Here is a 26,188-nt window from a genome sequence, read left to right as displayed (position 1 = left end):
CAGCTAATGATCACAAGAGGGAGCTTTGCACCACTTTCTATATGGGAAAGTATCAGTCTGAGTTGTGGTGCTACCAAAGCTTGTAAGTTGAACTGAACGCCCTCTGAACACATTATTAGTCTGTGCAAAGCAAGGACATAAAGGTCTCCCAAAGTTTAAGGTTGGAAGAACCTGGAGCTGGTATTCTGGTCAGATAATGACGCTTCCTTTGCCTGTTTTGTTTTTTGAGTGGTCCTGTCACCGTTGTCGTCGTCCCCACCCCCTGCCATGCCCTGAATGTAACAGTATGGTTTTATGAGGGGATATTTTAAAGCCATGTCAGTTCTGTGGAGCAACGATGCACAAGTGCACTGATGGTATATTAATGCACACGGTACAAAGATGAATGGTGTAAGTTGCCTTTATTGAGCACAAAAAAAAAAAGCAAAGTCCCAGCTACAAACTACTGCCAGTCCAACATACCTTACGGTGTACAGCCTTACAGACTATCATCACAGTCTCACTGGAAGGCTGGCAGTGATGCAGCCTGTGGGAATACTGATAAAGACCACATAAGCTGCTGCCACCCTACGACACAGCCCTGGCAGAGGGAAGGGCAAGGTCTCTATGGCATTGGCAAAAACACCATCTAAGAACACAACAGCCACCTTCGCCTCTATACGCAATAGCATCTTGTCAAGCTAAGCGCTATGATACTTGTGCTCCTGCAGCTGTATTTCTGCTAGGAATTATGTAGTCTGCTGCAAGGCAGCCCTCTGGCCCAAACACTTGCTTTTGCTCCTGGAATGCTCCAGGAGCAGCACAGGCGACCAGTGCTCCAAGGACTGGTTACAGCTCAGGTCCTCCTATTCCTACATAGGTGCTCCCTCTTCTGCTCAGCTCAGCAGTGACCTCAGGGTTGCAGGGGTCACTGTAACAAAGAACAAGAGCAGGGTTAATCAGCTACTGGTATGGGCAAACAACATCAGCTATAGCTTCTGCTTACGCTGGGGCCCCAGTGTTAAAGACACAAAGTAAGCTCATCCCCTCTCATGGTCACTGAGGTCCCTGTCAGGAGGGGCAGGGTGCTGGTAAACAAGCACCACCCGTCCTGTGGTCAGTGGCACTAGCTTCCTGCTGTAGCTGAGGTTTCAAGATAGTGTTTTGGAAGGGAGGGGACATACTCAGATTTGCTACAGACAGAGGTATGAGGGATTTAGAACTGGTTCGTTTTTCCATCTTTCTGGCAGTTTCCTACCATGGCTGCTAGGACTCATTGGTTTGAACCCTGATGGCCATGTTTCATGTGTTGGTGGAATGGGAGACTAAAATGCACCTAGGAGTCACATAACATTAACCAGCAACTTCCTTCTCAGATCTGAAAGCATTTGCTAGTGGCAATGTTACCTTAACAAGTGGGACCACACTGCCCATTGTGGCACAGCATGCAGTGTGGCACAGTATGCTCTAGCCCTACTCTTTCAGCCTAAACCCATCCTATTTGGTTCCGCAAACAGCTAGTCAATCTGCACATTTCACATGCCAGGATCTTATCCTTATTTTAATCAATGCTCCCAGAACCGCATACGGAAGGGAATGTCAGAGCTAGGCAGGATGGGCAAGGCCAGACACTTGTGCTTTGTGAACATGGAGAAGGGGATTGCCATTCAAGGCCATCACTCAAAAGAAACGGTCACACTGTTCCCCCTCCTTCCCCTACCCAGCATAAGCCCTGCAAAACTACATACCTCCTCTAGAGGGCAGGTGTCTCATCTTGGGTCTTCTTCCAGAGCTATCTCTGCTGCTGTATCTGGCACATCCTCAAAGCCTGGCCTGTTCTTTGGCACAGTCTGACCTTGGCTCACAACCTTGACAACCATTTCAACAGCATTTTCCATCCCCTTCTCTCAGTCTCTTGCTGCCCTGATGTTGTAAACTTGCACTCCTAGCTCCACAGACAGGCAAGGACAGAGAAAGCTGCTTAGTTCAGCCCAGGCAGACAAGCTTTTCTCTGCCCTCTTTTCCTCTGAAAGCAGCTGGATCCAAGGCTTCACTGCAATATTATCATCAGACCATCTATTTCTTCTAGCACCATTCAGCACAAAGTGGAGTTCCTTGCCTGGTGTCCGGAAAGTCACTTAGGCACCAGTGTGGTCCAAATTCCATGTGAAAGCACAATTACACCTCCACAGCACCCCAACACTCACCAGTACCCATGCACTCACCTAAGCCAAGGGGTGCACACTCTCACCACAGTGGCTCAAGAGACACAATCACAGTGAAATGGATGCTGCCAAAAGGTGCCAAGCATTGCCTTGCCTTTTTTTTTTTTTTTTGCATGGTTTACCATACCTAACTTCAGGTACTCAACACTGATGTCTAAGGCTGGAGGCAGTTAAGACTCCCTGGGCTTCCTCTGCAGTGAATGATGGGTGCAGGTTTCAGAGACATGGCCTAGCTACTTTGCTGCTCTGAATTGCACCCTCTTTTCTTCACTATAAAAGATTCAGAGAATTTGTGGCTCAGAGCTGAGCCAGTCTCTTAGTGGGTACCTAACAGCAGACAGTGTTAACTGCCCCCCAGCATTGGCAAAGATAATTGTACAGACTTCCTTGAAACATTATTCCAGATGAGCACACTTCAGAAAGAGCATCAGCACCATCACAGGAAGGCTTGCACGGCCCAGGGGTATTACCCCACTTTATCACCCCCATCATAAACATGCTCTTCAAAAAGCAGTAGCAGCAACGTGGCTGGCACTGCTCGAAGTGGTGTGAGGTTTGTGTTCTCCTGGAAGCTGCATAACAACAACAAATAAAACAATATATGTCTATAATTGGCTCCTGAAATACATACTGACTATCCTGACAGAACAGCCTGCTGCTGAACCTGGGCCACTGGAAGTGAGAGGCGATGGTGAGAGGCCCAGAGGTGTCCCGCCTCTCCCTGGAAAAGTCTTGCTTCCCCTACACTTGATGATACCTGGCTCATTCCTAAAAGGCAAAATGTGCTTGTCAGAGATATTTGTACGCCGACGCTGCTGGGATGCAGTAGAAGGGAGTTACCCCAATTATCCCTTTCTGCTGGATGGCAGAATGTAATCAGAGGCTCCTGTGAGCAGTCACATACAGTCCCCCCATCCCCTCCAACGTGGTTCTTAGCTCACCCTCGTGTGCAGGTGCAAGTGGAAGAAGGGGTTGAAGTCCACAGTCTAGTGCTTGTGCTTCATACTGGTGTGTAAAAGGGCAAGATTATCACCACCACCAGAGAAGACCTTTTACAGCAGTTGGACCTTCTGAGGTACAAAGCAAGATGCCAGGCAAAACCTGGTTCCATCAGATCAGAATAGCCTCTCTCCTGGAGAATTAGCTGAGTAGCAGCTTAAAAACTGAGCCCGAGTTAAGCAGTCATCACAAAACAGCTACTAAATTAAAGTGGTATCTTCAGCTTCAACCCCAGCTCAAGCAACTACATCAGTGGGACAAGCTCCCAACTGACATGCCAGCCAACCAAAGACGACCTGGCCTAGGCTCTGCAAAGTGCCCTGGGAAGTAGCAGACAGGTTATAGGGATGACAACATGTAGGAAGACCCAACAGTACCTCAGAGTGTGGGGTCTCCCCCAGCCCCTCCTCAATTCTCTCCTTCTTGGAATGCATTGCAGCAGAGGTATGGCGCTGTCTCTTCCGCTTCCGCTGCTTCTCCAAGAGCTTTTCAGAAGCTGGGATGCAACAGAAAGACCGCTCAAGGAAAATGCACAAATAATTCCCTTGCTACAGGTGCCACCAGCAAGTTCTACACCCTTTCTGAGAGCTTCAGGCTGGGTCCTACTGTCTTTGAGGGCATAAGGGCTGGGGCAATACGAGCCTCCAGGCAGTCTGCCCTCTGTCCTGCAACCATTGGAAGACCACCGATTCCTACTGGTTTAAGCTTTGTTTGCTAGGCTGCTGAACAATATCACTGCCTTTCCTGAGGCAGCCACACCAGCAGAAAAGAAGAAATGCTACCAACACAAAGCTTACATTACTAATCAAATGCTGATAACTACCTCCTCCCTCCGCAACAAAACCTCATGTTGATACCAATGTGATACAAAGGCAGATGGGGAGGGAGTACAATGCAACTGCACAACCATCCATGGGACAGGGCGGCCACCATTGAGCCTGGTCACAGCATGTCATCAGGCAAAAGACAGCGTACTGGTACAGGACCCATGCTGACAAGTTTTCTTCAAGCACCTAGACTATGAATGAGAAGCGAACATCTTCTCATGGAAATATGAACGCTCCATCTCCACTTTCCACAGGGAAATCAAAGACATTAACAGTACCTTGGGCACACAATCTCGGTACCTCTTTCTTCTGCCACTGCTTTAGCTGAGGCAAGCACCCTCTGAGAGCCCAGGACACATAAGCCCTTACACACACACACACACATACACACACAAAAACACAGGCACTGATCCAAATGTCATCAACAGTCTACCCGCACAGCCCTCCCTTCACTTACCTTCTCCCAGGTCCGAGAAGTGGGCTGGTGAATAGAGCTCAGAGCTGTCACTCTCTGAAGGGCCAGTGCCCTACAAATACACAAGAGATTCAAGTCACCAGATGCAAATCAGAGATGCATGTTCCTCAGCCACTCAGAGCCTTTACGAATGACTGCAACATGTAACTTACAGTTCAGGTCATGAATTCATCAGTGATCAGGGACTTTACAAAAAAAACATTTGTTTTGTGTGTGTTTGATAGATCGCATATGGAAAAGTCAGTCTCTGGTCAGGGAGGAATACCGAGTCTGTTGCGTCTTGTGCTCACCAGCATCATCCGCTGTTTCCTGAGCTGTCCCAAAAAGGCTAACACCCTGTAAGCTGCTGGGAACAGAGACTCTCTTCTGGCTTTACACTTTTACAGAGCTTAAGACTGAAATACTTTGGCCTCTGCATTACTGCAAACATGATAACTGCATTAAGACTGTGCCACACAGAGAAAAAAGAAAGGAGGAAAACTTAATAATCAACCTTAGAAACAGTGGCAACAAGTATTGTGCACGTACACCACCTGAAATAATTCTTTACAAGTTGCTTTTTTCCAAACCATGTCACTGAATATTTTGAGTATGTAGTGGAGAAGAGCAGCATTTTCTTTAAAAATCTGCACCAAGCACTGTATACTACATGTGATACAACTCAAGCCTCCATCCTGGTACAAGCTCTGCACTTCTGTACCATTCACCAGCTCACTTGGGAAGGTAACAAAGGAAACACTGCTCGGAGGAAATCTGACGGAAAAGGACAAAGCCTTAGATTCAAGCTCAAGCTACACTGCAACGTAACGGTAAGCCTCTGCGCAGAACATTTCTGCTTACACCTTCCTAGCCACTGACTCCTTTTCCATATAAACCAATGAAGAGAGGAGATTTTACAGCCAAACTACCCAGTCCCCTTTACAAGTGGGGAGGGGTGAGGAACACATCTGTATTCAGCAGATTTCTTCATCATAACACAGGAACCAGCACCTTTGGAAGGGTGGACCTTTGCTCCTGGGCCACAGCCAACAAAAAACCATAGGCCATTGCACTATGTCTCGTTCAGCAGGACCTGCTGTCCAGGCTTGTTTTTCTATCTGGTTTTCAAAGAGCTGGAAGGAAAGTACCTTCTTTGGGGGAGTCCACTCCTCCTTCTTTGGCATAAAGGCAGTGTCCAAATCATTGGATTCCAAGAGCTTTTTAGTGGGCTTCCTCTGACGCTTGCTTTCGAAGTTTCCTGCAATGAAACTCTTTACATCAGATAAACAGGGGGTTTCTTCTCTTCAATCAGACTAAGACCATTAAGCAAATATCAGCCAACTTTTCAAAACAATCTGTTTCCCCCCATCTTTGGGATCATAAGCTCCTTGGACAGAGATGCCAATTACCTGTTTCTGTACAACTTCCACAAAAATGGACCTCAGTCTGCCATGACCTTCAGGCATACCTCAATATGCAACAGAGAAATCCACCCACAGAAGAGAGACTATGAAGTCAATGCCAGCAGGTAACATATCCTGGCAGCGCAATTCAGATCGTAATTTCCCAATCACTTTGAACTGGCATAAGCCAGTCCTACCACTGACAAATACAGCCCTGCCTCCACTCCCACACCACTCCCACCAGCATTCATGCCGCACATAGTAAACAGGCTAAAGGACATGCTCCTGGTTAAAACTACCTGGGAAAAGACACACGAAACACTTGCTGTAACCTGCACCATTTCCTACTCACACTTTTTGCTGGCACCCAGGAGGTAACAAGTTGCTAGGCCTGAGTTCATCCACACTAATTTTGGCAACAGTATGAACTTAGAATGACTAGGAAATGATGATGAGTGTAAGACACTCCACACAAACAGCCTGCTACCCATCCCACCCTGTTATCTGCTTGCTTTACCAGCCTCAGCTGTGCCCTCTCTGTGACACACACTTCTGTGTGCACTGCTTATGCATCAGATACCTAATGGAGGGACAACATGGCATCATTCTTAAGGCAAGCCTCTTGGGCTCTGTGTGCTTCAGCAAGAGGCAAGTTTTCTCAGCAGGGGGAAGAGCTATGCAACCTCTGCATACTGGATGTTTGCTCCCACTGCTGCACCCTGTACTGCTCTCCTACATCTCCAACCTCAGGTTCACATCCCCAGTTCTTCCTCCTTTAATCCTCTACAACTTTCCATTTCCATCTGACACCCACAAGCCCCCAAAGGCAATCCCTCTGCCCTCAAACGTAACAGGCTAACTGACCTCCCAGTGACCGTACCTCTTTGTCTACTTGGTTTAATTTTTTTGACCATAGGCCTTTTAGAATAGGAACAGTGTTCTCTCCAAGTTAGCATAGCCAGAACACCAGGGCTTTAACCCTGAACATGTCTTTAGACACTACTAGAGAATGAATGTACTGCAAAGCAGACCCTGATACTGACTCTTGTCGGAAAGGGGCAAAGCCTGTCAGACCACACTCGCTCTTTGTATACCAAGCCTTACTGAAAGCTAAGGCCCTGGCTTGCTGCTACAACAAGTCTCTGACAATTTCTACAGATGTTTAGAAAACCTCTAAGAAAAATAGTTTTTCCGGAGAGATTTCTGTGCTACAATTCCCTGAGCTCACTAGGAGAACAAAAGCTCACCCCACCAGCTATGCAGATTAGACTTTGCATATCAACCTCAGCACAGCAATGTTCATCCAAAGGGTTTTAACAGCAGCAAAAGACCTTCAAGCTAAAGGCATGCCACTGTTTGCAAGCACAGATGGCAAGAACTCAGAGAAGGAGCTGTGCCTTTCTTCATTTGGACAAAGCAGTATTCTGTGCCAGGACCTAAGGAGGTCCACCACACACTACAGAAAGCTAATAGCATAAGTGTAATTATCCAGCTCACTGGGTCACCCACTGCATTTGCCCTCTCTCACTTCCCAGCACCAGTAACGATCATTGACCAAAGCAAAGCATAAACAAACTAACAGATTAACAGCTACTAACCTTTTCACGCTGACCGAGGCAACAATTTCTGCTGAAATTGTGACACATTCACTTATGGGAGGCAAATCACACAACCTCCCACTTACCTGATTTCAGGAATCTCTCTTCTGCATCTGGAGAAGCAGAAACTTCAGAAACATCTGAGGAAGACAGCACCAGCTCTGGAAAACTTGAAGGTCCTTCCAGAAGTTGAGCAGTGGGATCAGTGGAATGGGATCCTAGTTCTGAGAAGGAGCACTCTGCTTCAAGGATGGGAGGGCACTCTTTGGTTGAAGATGGAGTTGAAACCAAAGGACTCTGCCCCCGCTGGGTATTTCTGTCAGGACTGCATTGTGCAGGAAGACCTCCTTCAAAATCAGACCTCACCACAGAATTCACCTGGCATAGTAAAACACATTGGTGAAAACATTCATCCTGCACGGCACTGTACACAGCAAGAACTCAGTCAGCAAGAACACACCAAAAGCATGCAGACCAGAGTCCCAGAGCAATAACCATGAAAAGCACATTAGCCTTCACCCACCTTTTGCAATTGCTCCTGGCCCTTCTTTGATTTTTTCTTAGGTGCAAATAAGTGATCATATTCTTCTGCATATTCCAGAAGCCGTTTACTTGGTTTTCTAAGGCGTTTCCTCTCTGAATGTACTAAAAAAAAAAAAGGAAAGCAGCTTCAAGACTGTGTTTCTGAGACAATCACAAGACAAAATTCTCCTCATGATCTGTAGATAGTAGTTGTTCCTGCCTTCTCCTCCAGAGGCTCTGTGTGGGAAGAGCCCTGATACTTCTTCCTCTTTGATACAGCCTTATAATTTTGGAGCTTCCTATTTTCCACAGTCCTGACGTGGGAGGTGGTATTTTTAAGGACCTAAGGGACTTCAAGCAGTTCAGGTAAGTAATCAAAAAACATGAGATATCTGACTGAGAGGCTCCTGGAATTTCACCCAACATCTCCCTAGACAAACTACACCTAACCTTCTTGCAGTACTTTTACCAAAACCTAAGACAATTAGCAACTTGGACTCATCATGCTACTTTTGCTGTTAACCCAAACTCCTTTGTTTTTAGTGCAGGGGCACAGGAAAACACTGTTTTTCCATAACACAGTTCACTCACTAGTTTCACTAGTAACATCTAAGCCTAACTCCCTCCTTTCCCCTCCCCTCCCTGGCATATTTTTGTATATACTACAAGAGCCTTGTAGTCCCCATCTGCTACTGCAAGCCCATTTATTGCCTTTGCTTCCTGACAACAGGTTCCACAATGAGATCAGGGAGTGAGTAGTCCTCACCAGTGACAAGCTCTTCAGGGCTCATATGTCTTTGTGTTTGCACAATGCTGCACCATTGCAAGGGAAACCCGGTAACAGGTGTTTCCTCGACACAAACCTAACCACTCATACTATACCACCTCAACACCCCAACACATGGCAAGCTCCAAAAAAAAGAGCCCTGATCTACGTCATCTCTACTCAGCAAGCTGCAAAACCATGATGATGCAAGTTTATGTCTTGTTCTCACTTCCTGGAATACCTCTGACTTTTCCCCTTTTTTAGTTTTCAAAAGTATTAAATAATATTTAAAATATTAAATATTATTAAATTATAAAAAATTTAAAATATTTTTTTAAAAAATCAAAATATTTCTCCTAGTCACGAGAACATTTGCAGTCTCCTGGAAGTTTAGGAACAAACAGTAAATACTCTTTGCTTCTTTTGATGTGCAGAAGGTGGCTTTTTCTTCTTTAAAATGGAAACATTTTATAACAAAGCATTCCAGTGCAACACTTCAGAACAGGGATGTTGGACAAGATTGCTACACTTTATTGTGGCTTTGTGGTTAAACAAGCATGAAAACGTCAAACTTGGCCAAAAGAGAAGAAAGGAACAACTTTCTCAAACACAGCTATTTTCAGCCTCTATTAACACTCTGCACAGGTGTCTGGGTGAAATACACATTTCAGTACATAACCAGTTATAGGATGAGTATCCTCTACTGGACAACTATTTAGAGCCCCAAAGCCATGCAGTAGAGCACCACAGTGCTGTGCCAGAAGGGCTGGATTAATTGCATTTTTTTTTTTTCCCCCCAAAGCAAATCCTGTACAAGAATCCCAAATGCAGTCTGATTGGCACCGGCAAATCACATACCTGACGAAACTATTATTTATAAAAATGTTTTACGTCAGCAAATTCCACCAATCTTCACTTCTGCCTTATTTGCTCTAAATTGTACCACAAAGTTTGTAGCAAAAATATGTCAAATGTTGCCATTCAACTATGAAGACTTTATATAGTTTGAGCTTAGTGGAAACTACACAGTTGTGACTGCAATACGTTGTGATCTCTTACACTGGTACTTTGCCTGCTGTGGACGAGGATTAGCCATGTCTTCTCAAAGCACTGGCAAACAGAGGAAACTCCTCTTCTGTAAGCTGCAGTTAGTCTAACTTCCAGCATCATTCTCTCTACTTTCTATGTAATTTCTATGCCTGATATAAAAAGAAGACTAGTTTCCACAAATGGGCTTTTCACAGCATTAGAGGTTTACTCACTACCACCAGCACACTGGGGATGTTACAGCAGTCCAGACAGCTCCTCATAGACAGAAGCTCCGGTGCCTCCCTATGGCACATCTGCATAGATAAGCTTCAAGGCTCACATGGTATTTAAAGCAGAGGAATTAGATTACACTGCAGTTGCTGATCTGCCACTTTTGCAGGCAAACCCAGGCCCTCACTGTTGCTGCATCCCTGTTTGCATCACCAGGACAGCTCTGCGTTCCTCTCCACCAATGAAACTCATCGAGGAGCCTGCTGCTGCCTTCCTCTGCCGCTTCTCTCCTAACATTACTACCTCTCAGCAGCTCTTCTTCTCTAGCTCTCTCTGTAGACTTGTATCTTCATCTCACATAGCAACACTACAGGGATGCTTCAACTGCAAAACCATTGTGAAGCCATGAGAACCCAGCTGCATCTTAGTGCAAATGAGGAACTTGCTCCCTCTAGCAGGCTGCGACATTCCTGCGGCAGAGCCTTGACAGCCCCAGAACAATGTGCATCCTCTCACCTGCTCTGTGAAGACTTAAGTCCTCAAAACCACACAGCAACAGCCAGAGGAGTCAGTGAATGATTAAGCTTGTCATGATTTCAAACCGGAACTTTTACCCCCTTTGTTACACCCTACGGGCTCGTTTTCTGTGCCTGCTGTGACTTGCCTTGGGCAGGTCCTTTGACCACCAAGCCAAGAGCTGCCTTTTCCACACTGAAACAGAGGTGCAGGCAACCTCCAGCAACCACTAATAGCAAAAGACACCAAAATGTGCACTGAGGGAACACGTAAGTGACAAAATGCAGAGGTTCAAAATTCTGTCAAGTTACAGTAATCTACAATAACTGCAAATAAATCAGAGCAATTTAGTTTGGTGATCTATGTAAAAAATTAATTTTGTTGTTTTCATTAAGGTTTGCTTCCCCAGATTCTTTGCAGAAGCCTGAGGATGGTATGTGTTGAATGTGGTTCTGCTGGACCTATTCCCTACAAACACACTTTTTTTTTTTTTTTTTTTTGGCTTTAACCAAATGGCCCCATGTCCATGGGAGAGGCACGGCTGTCTGACCTTGTGGTCCTCAGAAGCAGTCTCCTTCCTAGGCCATTTCCCTTCCAGTGATGCTGCCTTACTTCTGCCTGCCATCTTCCAGAACCACCTCCAGCCCAGGCTCCCTGGCAGCTTCCCTCTCTTCTGTTCTCCCCTTCACCCCTCAGGCAACCACACCAGAGCTGTAAATTAGGAAATCTGTGGGGTTCCCCAATTCATTATTAGCAGCTAATAAAATTCCACACTAAAACGCCAAAAAAACCCCAACACTTTGTCTCAAGGAAATCCTACAGAACAAACCAAAGACAGACTTTATGTCAAACAGCACTAAGGCAAAAAAAAAAGTAAGAGCAGCTATTGAAGCTCAGTTTCCCACAACTTTCTAGCGCTGATCTACCCAGCTAACACCAAGCATGTGGCTCTAAGAAACACATTATGAACGTCTAAGTTTAAAAAAAAAAAAATCCAAACTCTGAAGGATGCTTATTTTACCTTTCACTGTGGAGGAACTAATGATTTGTAATGTATTTAAACTTTCTGACCAAAAAGCTAAGCAAAATCCTGTAATTGCTCTGCCTGCTTTGTTCTCCATGCTTACAGAGAACCCAAAGCCAACATATCATGCTTTCTTCAGCTCAGATGTATGCATCTCCATGTTGTCAAACAGCCCCAAGTTCCATAACTTATATTTTAAATGAAAAAGTATAAAATGTATACAAATACACACTCTGGCGCAAGTCCAGCTCCCTTACCTTGTGCAGAGAATTCAGACTGGGGAGCAAAGTTGCCAAGCTCTGTTTCTGAGTCCATCACACTGTTGTTTGGCTTACCACATACATTCAAACGTTTCTCAACTAAGTCTAAATGATTCTCATAGTCCTGATCTGTCAGGTCTCCCTCAAGCACCTTTGAATGAGGGGAATGCCTACGTCCCAAGCACTCATTTCCCTTCAGTGAAAAGCCACGAGAATTCAGGCCAAAGGCACTCTCCAAGTTTCCTTGTTCCCTAGATCTACTGATGTGCTTATTAGATCTAGCACTGCTTTGGTTAAAACGCTGCCATCGCTTTTTGGGTGCTACGTGATTTATATCATTAGACTCATCACCAAGAGAGCTCTCACTATTTGCCTCTGAATCCAAGTCTGGACTCTCCCCATTTTCAGCAGAAGTGCAGCTCTCAATATTTCTACCAGCTTCAGGTCTCCTTCCAATACGACCTAAATTGTCATCAGATAAACAGGCAGAGTCTTCATCAGTTGAATGTTCTCTTAAATCAACAGACTCTTTCCTCTCAGTATCTTCTGCTTCATTACCTAGAGGACTGGTAACCGAACCATGAACGCGGAATGCATGTTCTCCTGAATCTCTGGAAAACCGACTTAGCAACTTACTTGGCCCTCCTGGTTTTAAGTCCTTTCTGTTTGAAAATGTTTTATCTCCAAGCTTTGATGACTGCTTAGATTTTGAACAGTTGCGTTTGGGCATGCAATTTGTGCCATTTGTCCCAGAAACAGCAGTACTTGCGGGCTCCCTTTTACTAGTACCAATCCCCGTCAACTTGGTTGGAGGATTGCATGAAAATGAGGAGTTGCTTAGAGCGGAGTTTGGATTTACTGTTTCCTGGACACAATCTCCATTTTTTTCTATTTTATATGGGGGACCTACAATAGACAAGGACTTCAGACCACTCGTGGAATTGCTTGCAGAACCATCAGCTGTGCTGGTATTTCGAAATGGGACTATATTTTGACTAGTCATCAGTTGCTGCTCTTTTGTCTTACTGTCATGCATATCCTTCAACATCATTAACAAGGTGCTGAATTTGTAATCTGGTTCAATAGGCAAACGACCATGACCAGAGGCGGAAGAGAAAAGTAAAGGTACTGTGGCCTTTGGAGCGCCAGAGTCACTAGCATCATCATTCATGGACCGGTAAGACAGCTCCTTCAGCTCTGACAAGACATGTTTCACCACAGCCGTTTCTATTTCAGCAGAATCCCTGGGTTTCTCATGCATGTTGTTTAACAGTTTCTGACCATCAACTTTCCCGCTTCTCTGAAGAGAATCTCTCTGAAGGCCAGAGAAACCTTTGGTATCAGAAGAGCAGCGATTCACGCCACCCTCCTCTTCTGCACGAGAAGACTCCAACCCAGCAACTTTTTCTTTATGTTTGCATTTTATACTCCTGATTCGGGGCAATTTCACACTTTTAGGTTTTAAGATTGCTTGATTTACAACAGCAGGCCAGGAGCTGTCCTTGGAAACACTTTGGGGAGTAGTGTGCTTCTTTGCTAGGGAAAGATTGTCATTTCTCACATCTGAAGAGCGCTCAAGAGCCGTCAATGACATCTCAGCATCAGAGAAGCCTACTTCAAGCTCCCCATCCGCAAATTCAGCATCAAGCCTGCTGGTTAGTGAACCTCCCAGAAGTTTGCGATCTCTGTATGACTTCTTCCTGGCCCTTCTGTTGCTCTTCTGAGAAAGATACATGGAAAGCTTAATGTTTCCACTTGACGTCATAGGAAATTCCTTCTCCACTTTATCTGAAGAATCACTAACTTCAAGAGCACTAGAGGCTCTCTCTGAACTTTGGTCCATGGTGTCTACATCACTGTTCCCACCATCTGAGAGGGAAGAGGATGAATCCGATTCAGTTTGCTTTTTCTCAGTACCAGCATCAGATGCAGAATAGTGTATTTGTAATTTGGAACTGCACAAAATGCCCAGGGAGCTCTTCTCTCTCTCCAAAGATGCACTGGAAAACAAATCCCCTTGAAGAGTGTTCTTCAGAGCATCACTTTTACGATTCTCGTAGCCCGGTTTCAAAGGTGTCTTTTCAAAACGTCTTTCTCCAAAGGAGGAAAGCAAATGGTTTTCCCTGGTGCTACTGGATGCTGTTAGGCTGCTGGCAATCCGGCGAAGTTCATGAGACGCGTGTTTATCTGGTAGGTCCCCAACAATCATGCTTCTAACTATGCTCTCTGGCATTTTTTCTCTGATTTCTGCCCTAGATGCTTCCCCTCTTGCACCACTCTTTTTTACTCTAGTCCTTTTTCTGCTGTCAGAGCTTTTTTTCACATGTGGCTTAATGTGCAATTTTCCTTTTTCACTGGCTGGGTGTCTGGAGTCAAATGCCAAGGATTTAAAACAGCCATTCAGCTGCCTGTCCCTTTCTGCTCCAGGGCCATTGGCATAGTATTCCGACTGCAATTCCTTCTCACTATCCAGCTCGCTGGAGTTCTGGCTGCACTTTTGATCCTCTGGCCCACCGAGAAGAATGTCTTCTGCCTGTCCAACACTGACTTCCCATTTAGCCATAAATCTTTGAGGAACCTTAAAGTTGGAGGAGACAAAAAAAAGAGAAAGAAAAAATTTGAGTGGGTAACCAACAAGATAAAAGTGAGATTGAGGTGCACAAGGCACGAAACAGAGTGACAGTCCTGCATTTTGCATCTTTAAGACAATCACATAGATCCCCAGAGACTGCCTAGTGGACACACAAAATACTGCTCCTGGATAAGTATCCTGCACTCCTGCTGAGCCTAATAAAAATCACTGTGCATTCCCAAAACAGCAAAAAGGTCCCTGCAAGCACAGGTCTCCCAGGAACCAGATGTCCTCACATCCCAGCACACCCTGAACACAACAGCCTGGTAAAGGGGAATACATATGGTATGGATCCCTGGCACAAAAACGCAAAGCAACAGCCAACAAGCCTCTCAACACAAATGCAGCATCATTCTCCTCAAAGTATTTGAGCAGACATGTTTGCTTGTGTTCATTCTTTATTCTTCCTGCATCCCTTAAACTCGGAGCACGATTCAATCTTCCTTCTCCATCAACTCACCTTGGTACAAACATGAGATACACACACATATCTAAAATGTACTCTATCAAATTCAAGATGTCCATTACCGAGAAGTCTCCCAGCTTTAACTCTGTACTTTAGTATAAAACAAAAAGCACTCTGCATACTGGACAGGAACCTCTGCTAATGTCTAAAACCAGCATGAAACTTGTTTCTTATCTGCATGTGTAGTTTTTGGCTGTACAACAGCAAATCAAAGGCTGCACAACTGCTCCTAAAATCAAAACCAATTCCAAGGCAGGAGGAACAACTCAAATTTCTGACACTTTTCCTTTAAAAAAACCAACACACCAACAAAATCTCATCCCAGCAGGTTAAAGTTTTATGGAGCTTTATAGCAAACCAGCCAAATACTCTCAGCTTTGCATCAGATCTTGGCTTCCAGGGATGCAAACCTGGACATTTATGTGAGTAACAAACATCTGATTCCCTCTACTGCATCCACACTGGCACTGCCATTTACATATAGGATGAGATTCTAGCCACGCAGCACTTCTAGGACCAGGAAAGTTGCTTGGGAGCATGTAACTAATTGTTAACGGGCTGGGAACACAAGGAGAGAAGTCCTTAGACAAGATACCAAACATGCCCTTGGAAAAGGAAAACCCAATGAAAGCATTACTCCTGGGCGCTCACATCTACAAGAGCATGTTTAATCTGATGGTTTTGCATTAACATGGGTTAAGTACTTAACTGCTAATAAACCTCTTGGAAAAAGAAAAACCAGACCCTATGGCCTAGTATGACTATCTGCTCTCTTACAGTAACGCAGTAGCCTCTGTACTTCTTCACTTTAGCAATTCTAAAAAGTTAATTTCTCCAGTCACCTTCCTGAAGATGTAGACCAGACCCCTGTGTCACATTACATTATACTGGCTACAGCTGCTCAGGGCTGTTATGTTTGGAAACAGAGATGATGCGATGAACCACAAAACTCATTCCCGCAGGCTCACTGACAAAGCATTTTCCAAGTCAAATTATAAGTCCTCACAGGTTTCTATACAGAGAATTACTGAAGCAGGGCTAAAAGCTCCACTGCTTTATCTCAGTCAGTGACCTAGTGAAGCGTGCAACTCCACCTCTGCTTCAGATCAGCCAAGAGAGGCTGCCAGAGAGCACAGGAAGTTATTTAGAAGCACGCTGTAATAGACATCAGGAGAGGGCTGCGCTGCTGAACAATCTCACACCAACAGAGACCTGACTCCTCTGCCTCTCAGAGCTGTCTAGGGCAATAAAAGCAGCAGGCCACACCCCAACATAAAAGAGAGCCTAGAAACTCCTGGCAGCTTATAAACTATGCTCGTTGTAAGGATGCAAAGAATCACTTCCCCGGCCGCGTTGCTGCATTGACTGCCACAAAAGAAAGCTGTTGAAGTGCAATTCCAGGCATAAAGGAATACTTTGTACTGTGCAGATTCAAAGAATCAAAAACATATTAGAGAAAACAGATCTTTCACCTTATGTTTGTAGCCTTTTTCCTTTTGCTTTCCTCTTCTCCGAAGAACAGGCAGCTCTTCAAACTGATGTCTTCCTTCAAAGAGTACAATAGCTTTCCCAGCAACCCAGGTTTTCTCTGAAGGTTCTCCTAAGGCATCCACGTAGTACTCTCGGTATGGTCTCCGATTGGAAACTATTTTGAGAAATTTAACATAATTAACCCTTTGCATATAATAAAGACACACAGAAAGAATCACAGAAAGCAGTAACAATTTGCCAGTTAATTTTCAACGACTTTTTGCTTAATAACATTCCCACATGAATGCCATTTCTGGGGATTTCTACTCAGAACTAAAGGAGACCCCTTTGATCTCTGCTGTCTATGTTCTGTGTTGCTAATCTCTATTTTTAAATATTTTTTTTTTCTTACAAACAATTGATTAACAAGTCTAAGATGGGTCATCTCCTTAGACCAAAGACTACAGTTTGGTTGCAAAAAAAATTGAAAAAATATCTAAGTATGTTTTTTCCTTAAAAGACAAAACATACTAGGCAGGACATTTTCTTTTTTACTACTCCCTGATTAATGATTAAACAGTCCAGTCGACTTGACCATTGGGAAAAGGCAACAGCGTGCTGGCAACACCCAGAAATGACATCCTTCTGGATAGGATTTACTCATACGGGTTGAACCTCCCCCCACCATGATATATCCCATCTTGCTCAATGCTTTGTTACAAAACAAACTCTTATTTAGAACATAAAACATTAACAGCAATATTTAAGTAAGTACACACATGCACAAACACTCTACAAGGACTAGGTGCAACATGACAAAACATAAGCTGCAATGAGTATCTCCATACTTCAGGCACAAAGGTGCAGAGCAAGAGAAGAAACTCAATCATAAAGGCACAATCAAAGATTTTTTCAAAGGTGCTTTCTGTGCAAGAATGCTGAACAGACATGGTACAATTAAGAACTGAACCAGTACTGGGTGTGCTGGTGAAAAAGTACAGGTTACAAGCATTAGAACAGAGCAAACAAGGCTTGAACAAGGGATATAAACTTTTCCCTGCATTTCATTGCAATGTGTGCTTCACGTTCTCTTGGGAACACCTTCACCCTCTCAACACATAGCCTAGACTTCGCAGCCCATTTGGTTTGTGCTGCCTCTTCCAGGAGTGCCAGCACAGTGCAGCAGCCTGGCCTTTAGCGATGCTGACACTGAGATTCTGACCAAGACCACTGAGAGGATGACAAATAACGACCAGGGCAACACCAAAGCAAGGGTAAAGATGATGGACTTCACCCATCCCATTGACAGTACTGGGACTCAAGCCACTGATCCTCAATCTTCCAGCTCCAAAAATCTTAAAGTCAAGAGCTTGCTGAGAAAAGGCAAACTGCTTTAAACAGAACACCATGCCTTAAACCTAAGACAAGAAGAGGTTTTTGCACAAGTGATGAGTTTGAAGCGACCTGCCTTATTTTGAAGGGCTTGTTCCCTTGGCAACAGGAGAGCCAAGGCAGGAGGACTGTGCTTCCTATGGTGCACATAGAGCCCCAGCAGCTCCCCCTGCCCAAAAGCACCAGAGTTCAGATGCACCCAGCTCTGTCACCTCAGCACCAGGGAGGGGAGACGAGCAGATTACATACAGCCACAACTGGAAAATGCAATTTTCCCCAGAGCTCTATTGGTTTGAACACGGATAAAACATGATGGGAGAGTCTATCGTGTAGCTGGAGATCAGACCTTGCTGGAATTTGTTAATAGCACGTTTCCTCCCTGCAGAATTCCTTTCTTAGAAATCCTTATACACAGGCTGAGGGGGAATTACTGGACAGCTATATACATTAAATCCTGTCCAACACTTCATTGGGAAGGATGCAAGGGGGAGAATATATGTCTAGCATATCTTCCAGCAACACCTTCAACAGGAATTTGAGAGCTCAAAAGGGACTATTTAAAACAGCACATTCAGTATTATCTAGAATGAGGATGAATGCCTCCCAAAGGATGAAGGGGAAGGCAGACAAATAGCAAGGAAGACTACAGCAAGCAGACTTGGGGATGATGTGAGCACAATCTAGGAAAAGCTACTTCATGTCTCTAGAGAAAGAGCAGAGAGCTCTCAGCTGATGGCCACTCCAAAAAAAGACTACCCACTCTCAGCACTTGGTTCTTAGGCTGGCAAGGGCCACAAAAACTGGAGAGAAATACACTGGTGAGTGGTAATCTCACCAGTCTACAGAGCTGTCAGCAGCAGACAGCACCAGTTCAAGAGGTTTCAGTTGCCCACAGAACAAAAAGAATCAGAAAGGGATACCAAGAAGAAATAAATAAGCCTTTTCATTTGTGGCAGTCTCCCTATGGCAGCTAGTATGATCCTAAAAGAAAACCAAACAATCACTTCCCCTCTGTTCTCTCCATCACTCACCTACACTTCTCTGCGTTGAGCTTGTAAGACTCTCTTCCTTTGCGGCTCTCCCCTGTGCTCATGCACACACAGCTCTCATTTCCCCCATCTCTTCCCCTCACACTCAACTGCCTCTTAGTCTCTCTGACACACTATGCCCTAAACTTTCACATTATGTGGCTCCATCTCCAGGTTTTTCCAGTATTTCCCCGTAAACAGGCCCTTGCTTCCTTGTGCCAAACAAGACCAACAAAATTTCACTTCCTCACACACATTCCCATCACACCTTCAGGCATTCAGCAGCTACACTGCGCTACCCCACACCCCGCTTCTCAGCCTCGCCAGCCTCCCATTCTCCAAGCCTGGCTGACTGTCCATGTCTTCACACACTCCAGGCTTCCCCAGCTCTACTTGCCCACCCATTGCACATCTCTGTCCTTACCTCTCTGATCCACCTCCTTTTTCTCTGCTCTTTCTCTGCATCCCTTTTTGAGAGGTTGCTTGTTCTTCTGCACTACCCTGAGCTCAGCCCAGCTACTCATCCTTCCTATACTCTGAGAAGGAAAGCTTACATGTCCAAAAAACTACCTGTGCCACTTCCATCAGCCTCAGTCCCATCTTCATACTGTCACCTCCCTGATCGAGGTCTACTTTATAGATCCAGGTCTTCCATGCCAGAGTCTATTTCTTCATACCTTTCAAGGGCCAGGAATGTTTTTTAAATTAATTAAAAACTGCAGCACCTTGCCATACACAATGCCTCCACTTCATGGTCTGAACAGATACAGTACCTTTCATTTTTGAGTGACAGTCCAGCACTGGGTCATGACAAATTGTGCATGGCCACCATGGGCGTCTGTTGAACTTGGCCCAAACAAGATCCCCAACTTCATACTTCACTGGAGTAGGTTTCTTCTTGGCTCGGATCTTTGGGGAAAAACCAGAACACAAGAAATCACTAAAGCTCCAGATGCTTTTAAAGAGATTTGCCTCCCCCCTGTGTGCAGATTACATCTGGCCACCAGAGACATTTACATTAAAAAGCAAGTCCTGATTTTACTTAGTGGCTCCTACACCTTCAAAGAACAGGATAGTTCTCCCCATCCTTCTGAAAAAAACAAAACAATAAACTAGGGTTTGAGAGGTTTTTTTGTTATTTTTTAGTAAGGAACATGACCTCTGGTAAATGACTGCACTCAAACTTCACACATCTGAGCAGATAAATATTTGGAGTCACTGCTAGCCCCCATTACTTCACTAAACACCAATTTGTTCATTTCAAAGGTTGCAGTGTACAGAAAAAGTAGCAGTAAGAGACAACGAAATATTCCTGACTGGAAGAAGGTGATGAGAACAGCAAATTTAAGTGTTTATCAATTGACAAAAAAAAAAAAAAAGTTGGTATGTACAAGCTCGTAATTTCCCTGCTTCTCAGATGTGCTCAGGAAAAAGCTTCACCATAAAGTATTTGAAACCCAAGGCAGGTACAATCAGAGAAAAACCTCATGTCCTAATTTTTAGTTTATATGAGCGGAACTGCCATTGCTCTGCCCGAAACTACAGAGCAGGAGAAAAGGAGCACAATGGCAGTCGTCCCCCCTCCAGGAGATGGACACACGGGCTTCACCTGTCTCCAAAACCCGCTCACAAGTATCAGCTCTGTAGAAACAGTCACCTGAACCCACTCCGTTTCCCACAGCTGCGCAGAAATCACGAGAATGTCAAAAATCTTTCAACACAAAAAAACCTAACACTGCTTAATGCCATTTCTGTCTCGCTATCGAAGAGCAGAGAGCAGATCCTATGCTGTTTGCTAAGTACGCACACTCTCTGGCTGGATGCTGCACTACCAGCAGGACCTCTGCCAAGAAGAGGATTCAGGAGCTTACTGGTGTTGTGACTAATTGAGCCAAGACAGGGTACAATAGGCTTTCACAGGATACAGGAGTCCCTGTGCCCACATGTGAAGTATCCTGCCTCTTTACTGGCACCAGCCCACAACATGTCCCAGGTGGGTTCAGCATTTTAAGAGCTCTAAGAAGAGCTGCAGGTATTATTCTTGCTGATAAGCATCAGCAATATGCTCCTCATTAAAGCTGTCATAGCACAAATACACACCTTCTTACTTCACTTCTCCATCCTGCTCACCACCCTTCCCAAGGTATGTCTCTTGCAATTTCACAGTTCAACATCCTACCAACTAAAATGCAACAGACCTCTCTAATAAAAGGTATATTCCGCTTCAGGTTCAGTTTTATGGGTTTTCTTCACGTGGTTAAAGAAAATACAAAAGGATAAACTCCTCTGTTACATGAAAAAAAGCAGGTAATGACGTTACAGACTACATTGCTGAAATTCTTCTCAGTCATCAAAAGCCACACAGTAACTTATCGCTGAGCAGCAGCTCAGAACAAGGAACATGAAAGAGCACAGGACAGGGGGCCGCAGACTCTTGCTCTGCCACTGCACTGCAGCCTCCATGCCTCCACCGTACCAAAGACACAGGCTTTCTGGAACAAAAATATCCATCCGTGAGCACAGGAACCAAAGGTGCTGCCTTTGCTGGTGCTTTTAAAATGCAGATGTGCTTTCAGATGCAAAACCCCCTTTTTTTTTGTCTGTTCCCAGGTTGTGTTCTTCTTATAAATGTGACTTTTGCCTCCATATTTTTTTTTACACATTTTTCAACCGTAGGCTTTAAGGGACACATGTATCTCATAACTGATTATCACAAATGCAGTGCACAGTACACGCACAATGTATGTGCATCTTACTGACAACTGTAAACTGAGCACAGTCAGCTGGATGGAGCAGTAAAACTATGCTGGAGATTTGCCAAAGCCATTCACACTGATCCACCTGAGGGACACCCACAACCCCTGCCTAGAGGCAAGTCTGCATTTAAATCAACTCTTTGTCATCCTCTAATGCCCCACACAGGCGCCTGATGAAAACGTGGCTTTCAAGACAACGATTCAGACAATGCCTAAACAGTTATCTCTCTTTCTGAGCAGTCCACAGCTATTCTCATTCCTCTCCAGTTTGCTCTCTCTCCCTTCCCTGGCACTAGCAGTCAGACGTTGGCCTCATCATCACCCACCACAAAGGCCCCACTAGCAGGTCGAAGAGGCAGATTGGGAAGCACCATGTTCCGATGTCCTGAGTAAGAGCCTTTGCAATAGGATGCACTGCAGCAAGTCACTGTCTTGCACTATTTTCCTCTCTACTCTCCCCAAATCCTAGCATCAGGCCAGAGATGCCTTTACATTTCCACAGAAAAAAAAAAAACCTCTGCTAAGGAGTTCTAAAATTTGTAACATTAAAAAAAAACTAGCAGAGGAGTGAAAGCAGCAGTTATTTTCATTTCCAGTTACAGTGAGTCTCTTCCTTTAAATTCTGCTGTGTGATGCTAGAATTATAGCCCCCAAGGCATGTATTTCTTGGGTCAGAATACAACAAATTTCATTCCTATGACAACTAATGTTTACTATGCCAAGATCAAACTGCTAATATATCCCAATGGCTAAAAATTGAGCCCTGCAGTAATGATGACTTTTCTGTGAGCTAGGGAAAGCTCAAGGTTTTTTTAAACACAATGCACTTCAGATGTAATCCCTACACATGGTCACAGTACTGAATGTTTACCTACAGAGCATGGAAATGTTCAAGCATTTAAATAACAACAAAACTTGTGAGCCACTGCATATCAGTTAGGTACCATGTTGTAACTCCAGTGGAGATACGCTGATGAAATTCAAAGCACGCAAGAGGTTTAGTGAGGAAGGGAAGGACAGTGCCTTGCTCCATCAGTGAGCAACATCACGGTTTGTGTATTGTTAGAGGTTCTCCTAAAAGGAGTCAGCACTGTCTGCTCTGTTATCAACTGTTTGGCATTAATTAGCTGTTCAGATGGGACAAGTGATAGCCTAAACTGAAGAGGATACACAGCATTTCAGATCACTTCGTGCTATTTTTTGAAAGAACAAAAACGTACTTGTGGATGTTTTTAATCGAATCCTCTCCATCAACGCAAGACCTCAAATGACCACTGATCACTGAGGAAAGGGTCACAAGCCAAGGTTCAGCAGAAGGATTAAACACTTCTACCTTGGAAACTACCTCCTGAATTTGTACTATGCCAAACACACCAGTCTTTGCAATTCACTAAGTGAAGCTGAGCACCGGCTTTCAGTACTTCATGAGAAAGCAGGCTTTCTCACAGACAAGACAACTACAGCAGTATCTCTACACTCCTGAAATTCTCACCATAAGGCAAATATGAAACATGTAGAATCATAGAATCCTTTAGGTTGGAAAAGACCTTTAAGATCATCAATCAAGCAAAGAAAGCTTATGTTTCTAAGTGAATTTATTATTGTACGCATATGGTCGGTCCTTGACTGTCTCTCACCAATCTTCTTCCTTTTAAAACAACCACATCATTAAAAAGCAACAGAAATAATGCTCATCCAGTAACCACTCCTGGCTACATCACTTGAAGCTGCTGTTCAATCCATTAATCTTGCTGGAAGAAGTGACACAAAGCACAAGTCCACAAACACACACATATGCTGATAGCCACAGGGTGCACCCTTCTTGCAGCACTGGTCATCTCTGTGTAACAACTAGAGCAGTACCATCACCTCCAGCACAGTGTGGTCGGCTGCAGACACCCCATATGCCCCAACAGCGTGACTGGGGATGCGACTATCTTGGCAGAGCGACAGTAAAACTAAACTGCATGCAAAGGGGCAGACATATATATTGTTGCAGGCCAACACTTTCAGTACCATGTACCAAAAGAGCCTAGCTGCCCAGAGTCCAAGCACCAAGCTGCAGCCATCGTAGCCCTGCACACTTCAAATTCAGACCTGCTTTGGAAAGCCATCATGGAAATGCTTGGCAAAAAATAGCCCTATTATAGTTTATTCCTGACTTAATTATAAACATGACATTATTCAATGAAGCAAGGGACAGAACATGCTTTTGGAGAAAGGCTGGGGCAGCAAAAGAGATTGTGCGCAAGAAGGATAGAGAAAAGCAAGAAGGAAGCCACCGACCCCCAAGAATAATGGAGGAAGATCCAGCCAAGCCTGTTTCAGGCACAAAGTGGATAGAATCAAAGCCAAGGAAGAAAATTAAGAGGCAGACACATCCAAACGATAATTAAACAATACAATATAAACAATGACACTAAGAGTCTTTTCCGCTGAGCATGCAGCGATACCTGCCCAGGGCCCTGCAGCAGGAGCATGGGATATCTCGTGAGCAGATCTCACCACACTAGTAGCTGCCAGATAAGTCACACCCCACACACGAGCCGGCGCATACATCAGTGCCAGGGGCAGAAGGCAGCAACAACTCTGCCCCATAAGCTTCCAGTGCTCTCTTCAAACTTTCTCATTGCTGGGGCAGCAACTCTTGTGCTTCTGCAGCCCATCTACCCCCGGGATTGCAAACAAGCTGTTCCCAATACCTACTTCTTATTAATGAGAACTGGAAGCCTAGTGAGGGTCAGTCCACTGTCTTCCCCAATACCACCTTTTTTTCCTTAAAGTTAAATGATTTTTTTTTTTTCCTCAACAGGATGACATGACAATGAATTCACCTAATCCCTATGAGCCACCAACCCCCTCCCCGATATGGCTGAACTGGCTGAAGATCAACAGCTCTTTGCACCAGGAAAAAAAACAAAACAAAACAAAACAAAACTAAAACCAAAAAACCCCAAAACAAATGAACAAAGCAAACTTGAGGGGCAGATGACATTTGAAGGCACCTCGATTAGGCTAGGCCAAACAATCTTCTTAAAGTAGTATCTACTTAGACAACCAACCACACAGTTAGTGTCACAGGTGTGCCATGCCTAGAACATGACACTCCCAACTCCTGCCATTTCACCATCACACAACAGGTTATTCACCCTCTGCCCTTGCAAAGGAGGCGCAGCAACTGGGGCAAATTCTCTCTATTAGAAGCACTCCCAGAACTAGTCTGGAAGGGCACTGCTAAAGCTATCCCAAGTTTTCACGAGATGGTGCTTCCCTCCAGCTAAAGTTCAACCTCACCGAGTTAACTTACAGTTTAAGACAAAGCAGAGCAGCTTCAACCTCAGCACTCTGAGCTCAGGCTTATCCTTCTGTCCCGAGCCCATACAGCTCCTATCACAGGGTGGTCCAGATCCTTTAACTCCGGTCATTGCAACGAAGCAGTGATGGCTGCAACGAAGCAGTGATGGCTGCAACGAAGCAGTGATGGCTGCAACGAAGCAGTGATGGCTGCAACGAAGCAGTGATGGCTGCAACGAAGCAGTGATGGCTGCAACGAAGCAGTGATGGCTGCAACGAAGCAGTGATGGCTGCAACGAAGCAGTGATGGCTGCAACGAAGCAGTGATGGCTGCAACGAAGCAGTGATGGCTGCAACTCGCATACAGTTAGTGCTGCTGACAGTCAGAGGTGGTTAAAAGTACCAGTCCTACCACCATCCTGCTCTCAAGGATAGGAGGGTGGAAAGAAGATCCACTGTTCATTATTTCACTCAGCTCCAACACTCATCTACTGAGAAATGAACAAATACAGATAGAAGGAAAGACAACAGGAATTAGGAAATTATCTTTGCTTGTGAATGGTGCATGGAAAGACAAAAAGGAGATGAGAGCAAGAGCAACACTGAAGCAAAGTCAAGAACTGAAATTAATAACTGCTTGTGATGAAAGCCAAAAAATAAATTCTCATTAGCAAAGATTCTTGTTTTAAAGAAGCTTTTCTGAAATCAAAACCAAATCGGTTGAAAAAACATTAAATTGAAAGAAAATTAAATTATATCTACTTCATAGCTTAAGAAGTATTTGAAGCCAAGCAAAAAGAGGTCATCAATCAAAGCTTCCTTCGTACAAAGTAGCATTACCAAGCATAGAAGCTTTAAGCCTTTACAGAAAGAGGCTGTGATGCTGAACCTGCACTCATGCAGGCAGAGCAGCAGCCCTCTGTGCTCTGCTGTGAGAAAACTTACAGGAATAAATCCCTGCACAGGGAAAGGGGTAAACCCAACTGGAGTAAGTATGTAAAAAAAACCACCCAAACCACAACACCTGCATGGCGTATCTGCTGAAACCATCACCACCCTCACCAGAATAATAATCACACTGGCACTTAACTAACTTTATGGCAAGCTTCAAGTCAAACATAGAAGTCGGAGAAGCCTGCTGGAAACCCACAGCCAGCCTGCACTGCTGGGGACCAGGGAACATGCTCTTTGTCCCCCCACCGCTCCAGTCTTCCTTCAGCTTCAGCACTGCAGCGAAAAGCAAACAGGCATCTGACCTACATTCATGTCTGAAAAAGTATACTACCTCTTATCTGGGACCATTATCACACAGAAGTG

General features: G+C 44.6%; 1 protein-coding gene across 1 annotated transcript in view; it reads right to left on the bottom strand.

Moving 5' to 3' along the window:
* The window catches only part of NSD1 (nuclear receptor binding SET domain protein 1), a 44,563-nt gene extending 24,886 nt beyond the window's left edge, over nt 1–19,677 (bottom strand). Inside the window, exons 1-8 of the mRNA XM_010579029.1 lie at nt 19,595–19,677; nt 16,404–16,576; nt 12,470–14,411; nt 8,009–8,130; nt 7,572–7,863; nt 5,633–5,742; nt 4,488–4,557; nt 3,581–3,699 (exon numbers count right to left, since the gene is read on the bottom strand). Coding sequence (XP_010577331.1) covers nt 3,581–3,699; nt 4,488–4,557; nt 5,633–5,742; nt 7,572–7,863; nt 8,009–8,130; nt 12,470–14,411; nt 16,404–16,576; nt 19,595–19,601 — 2,835 coding nt within the window. The 5' untranslated portion in view covers nt 19,602–19,677. The remainder of the gene's footprint in view (nt 1–3,580; nt 3,700–4,487; nt 4,558–5,632; nt 5,743–7,571; nt 7,864–8,008; nt 8,131–12,469; nt 14,412–16,403; nt 16,577–19,594) is intronic.
* Between the last annotated feature and the right edge of the window lie 6,511 nt (nt 19,678–26,188).

The sequence above is a fragment of the Haliaeetus leucocephalus genome, unplaced genomic scaffold, assembly GCF_000737465.1.
Source record: "Haliaeetus leucocephalus isolate CR32 unplaced genomic scaffold, Haliaeetus_leucocephalus-4.0 Scaffold656, whole genome shotgun sequence".
NCBI classification, from domain to species: Eukaryota; Metazoa; Chordata; class Aves; order Accipitriformes; family Accipitridae; genus Haliaeetus; species Haliaeetus leucocephalus.
The sequence above is the reverse complement of the archived record's forward strand: the minus strand, read 5'-3'. Positions and strand labels throughout refer to the sequence as shown.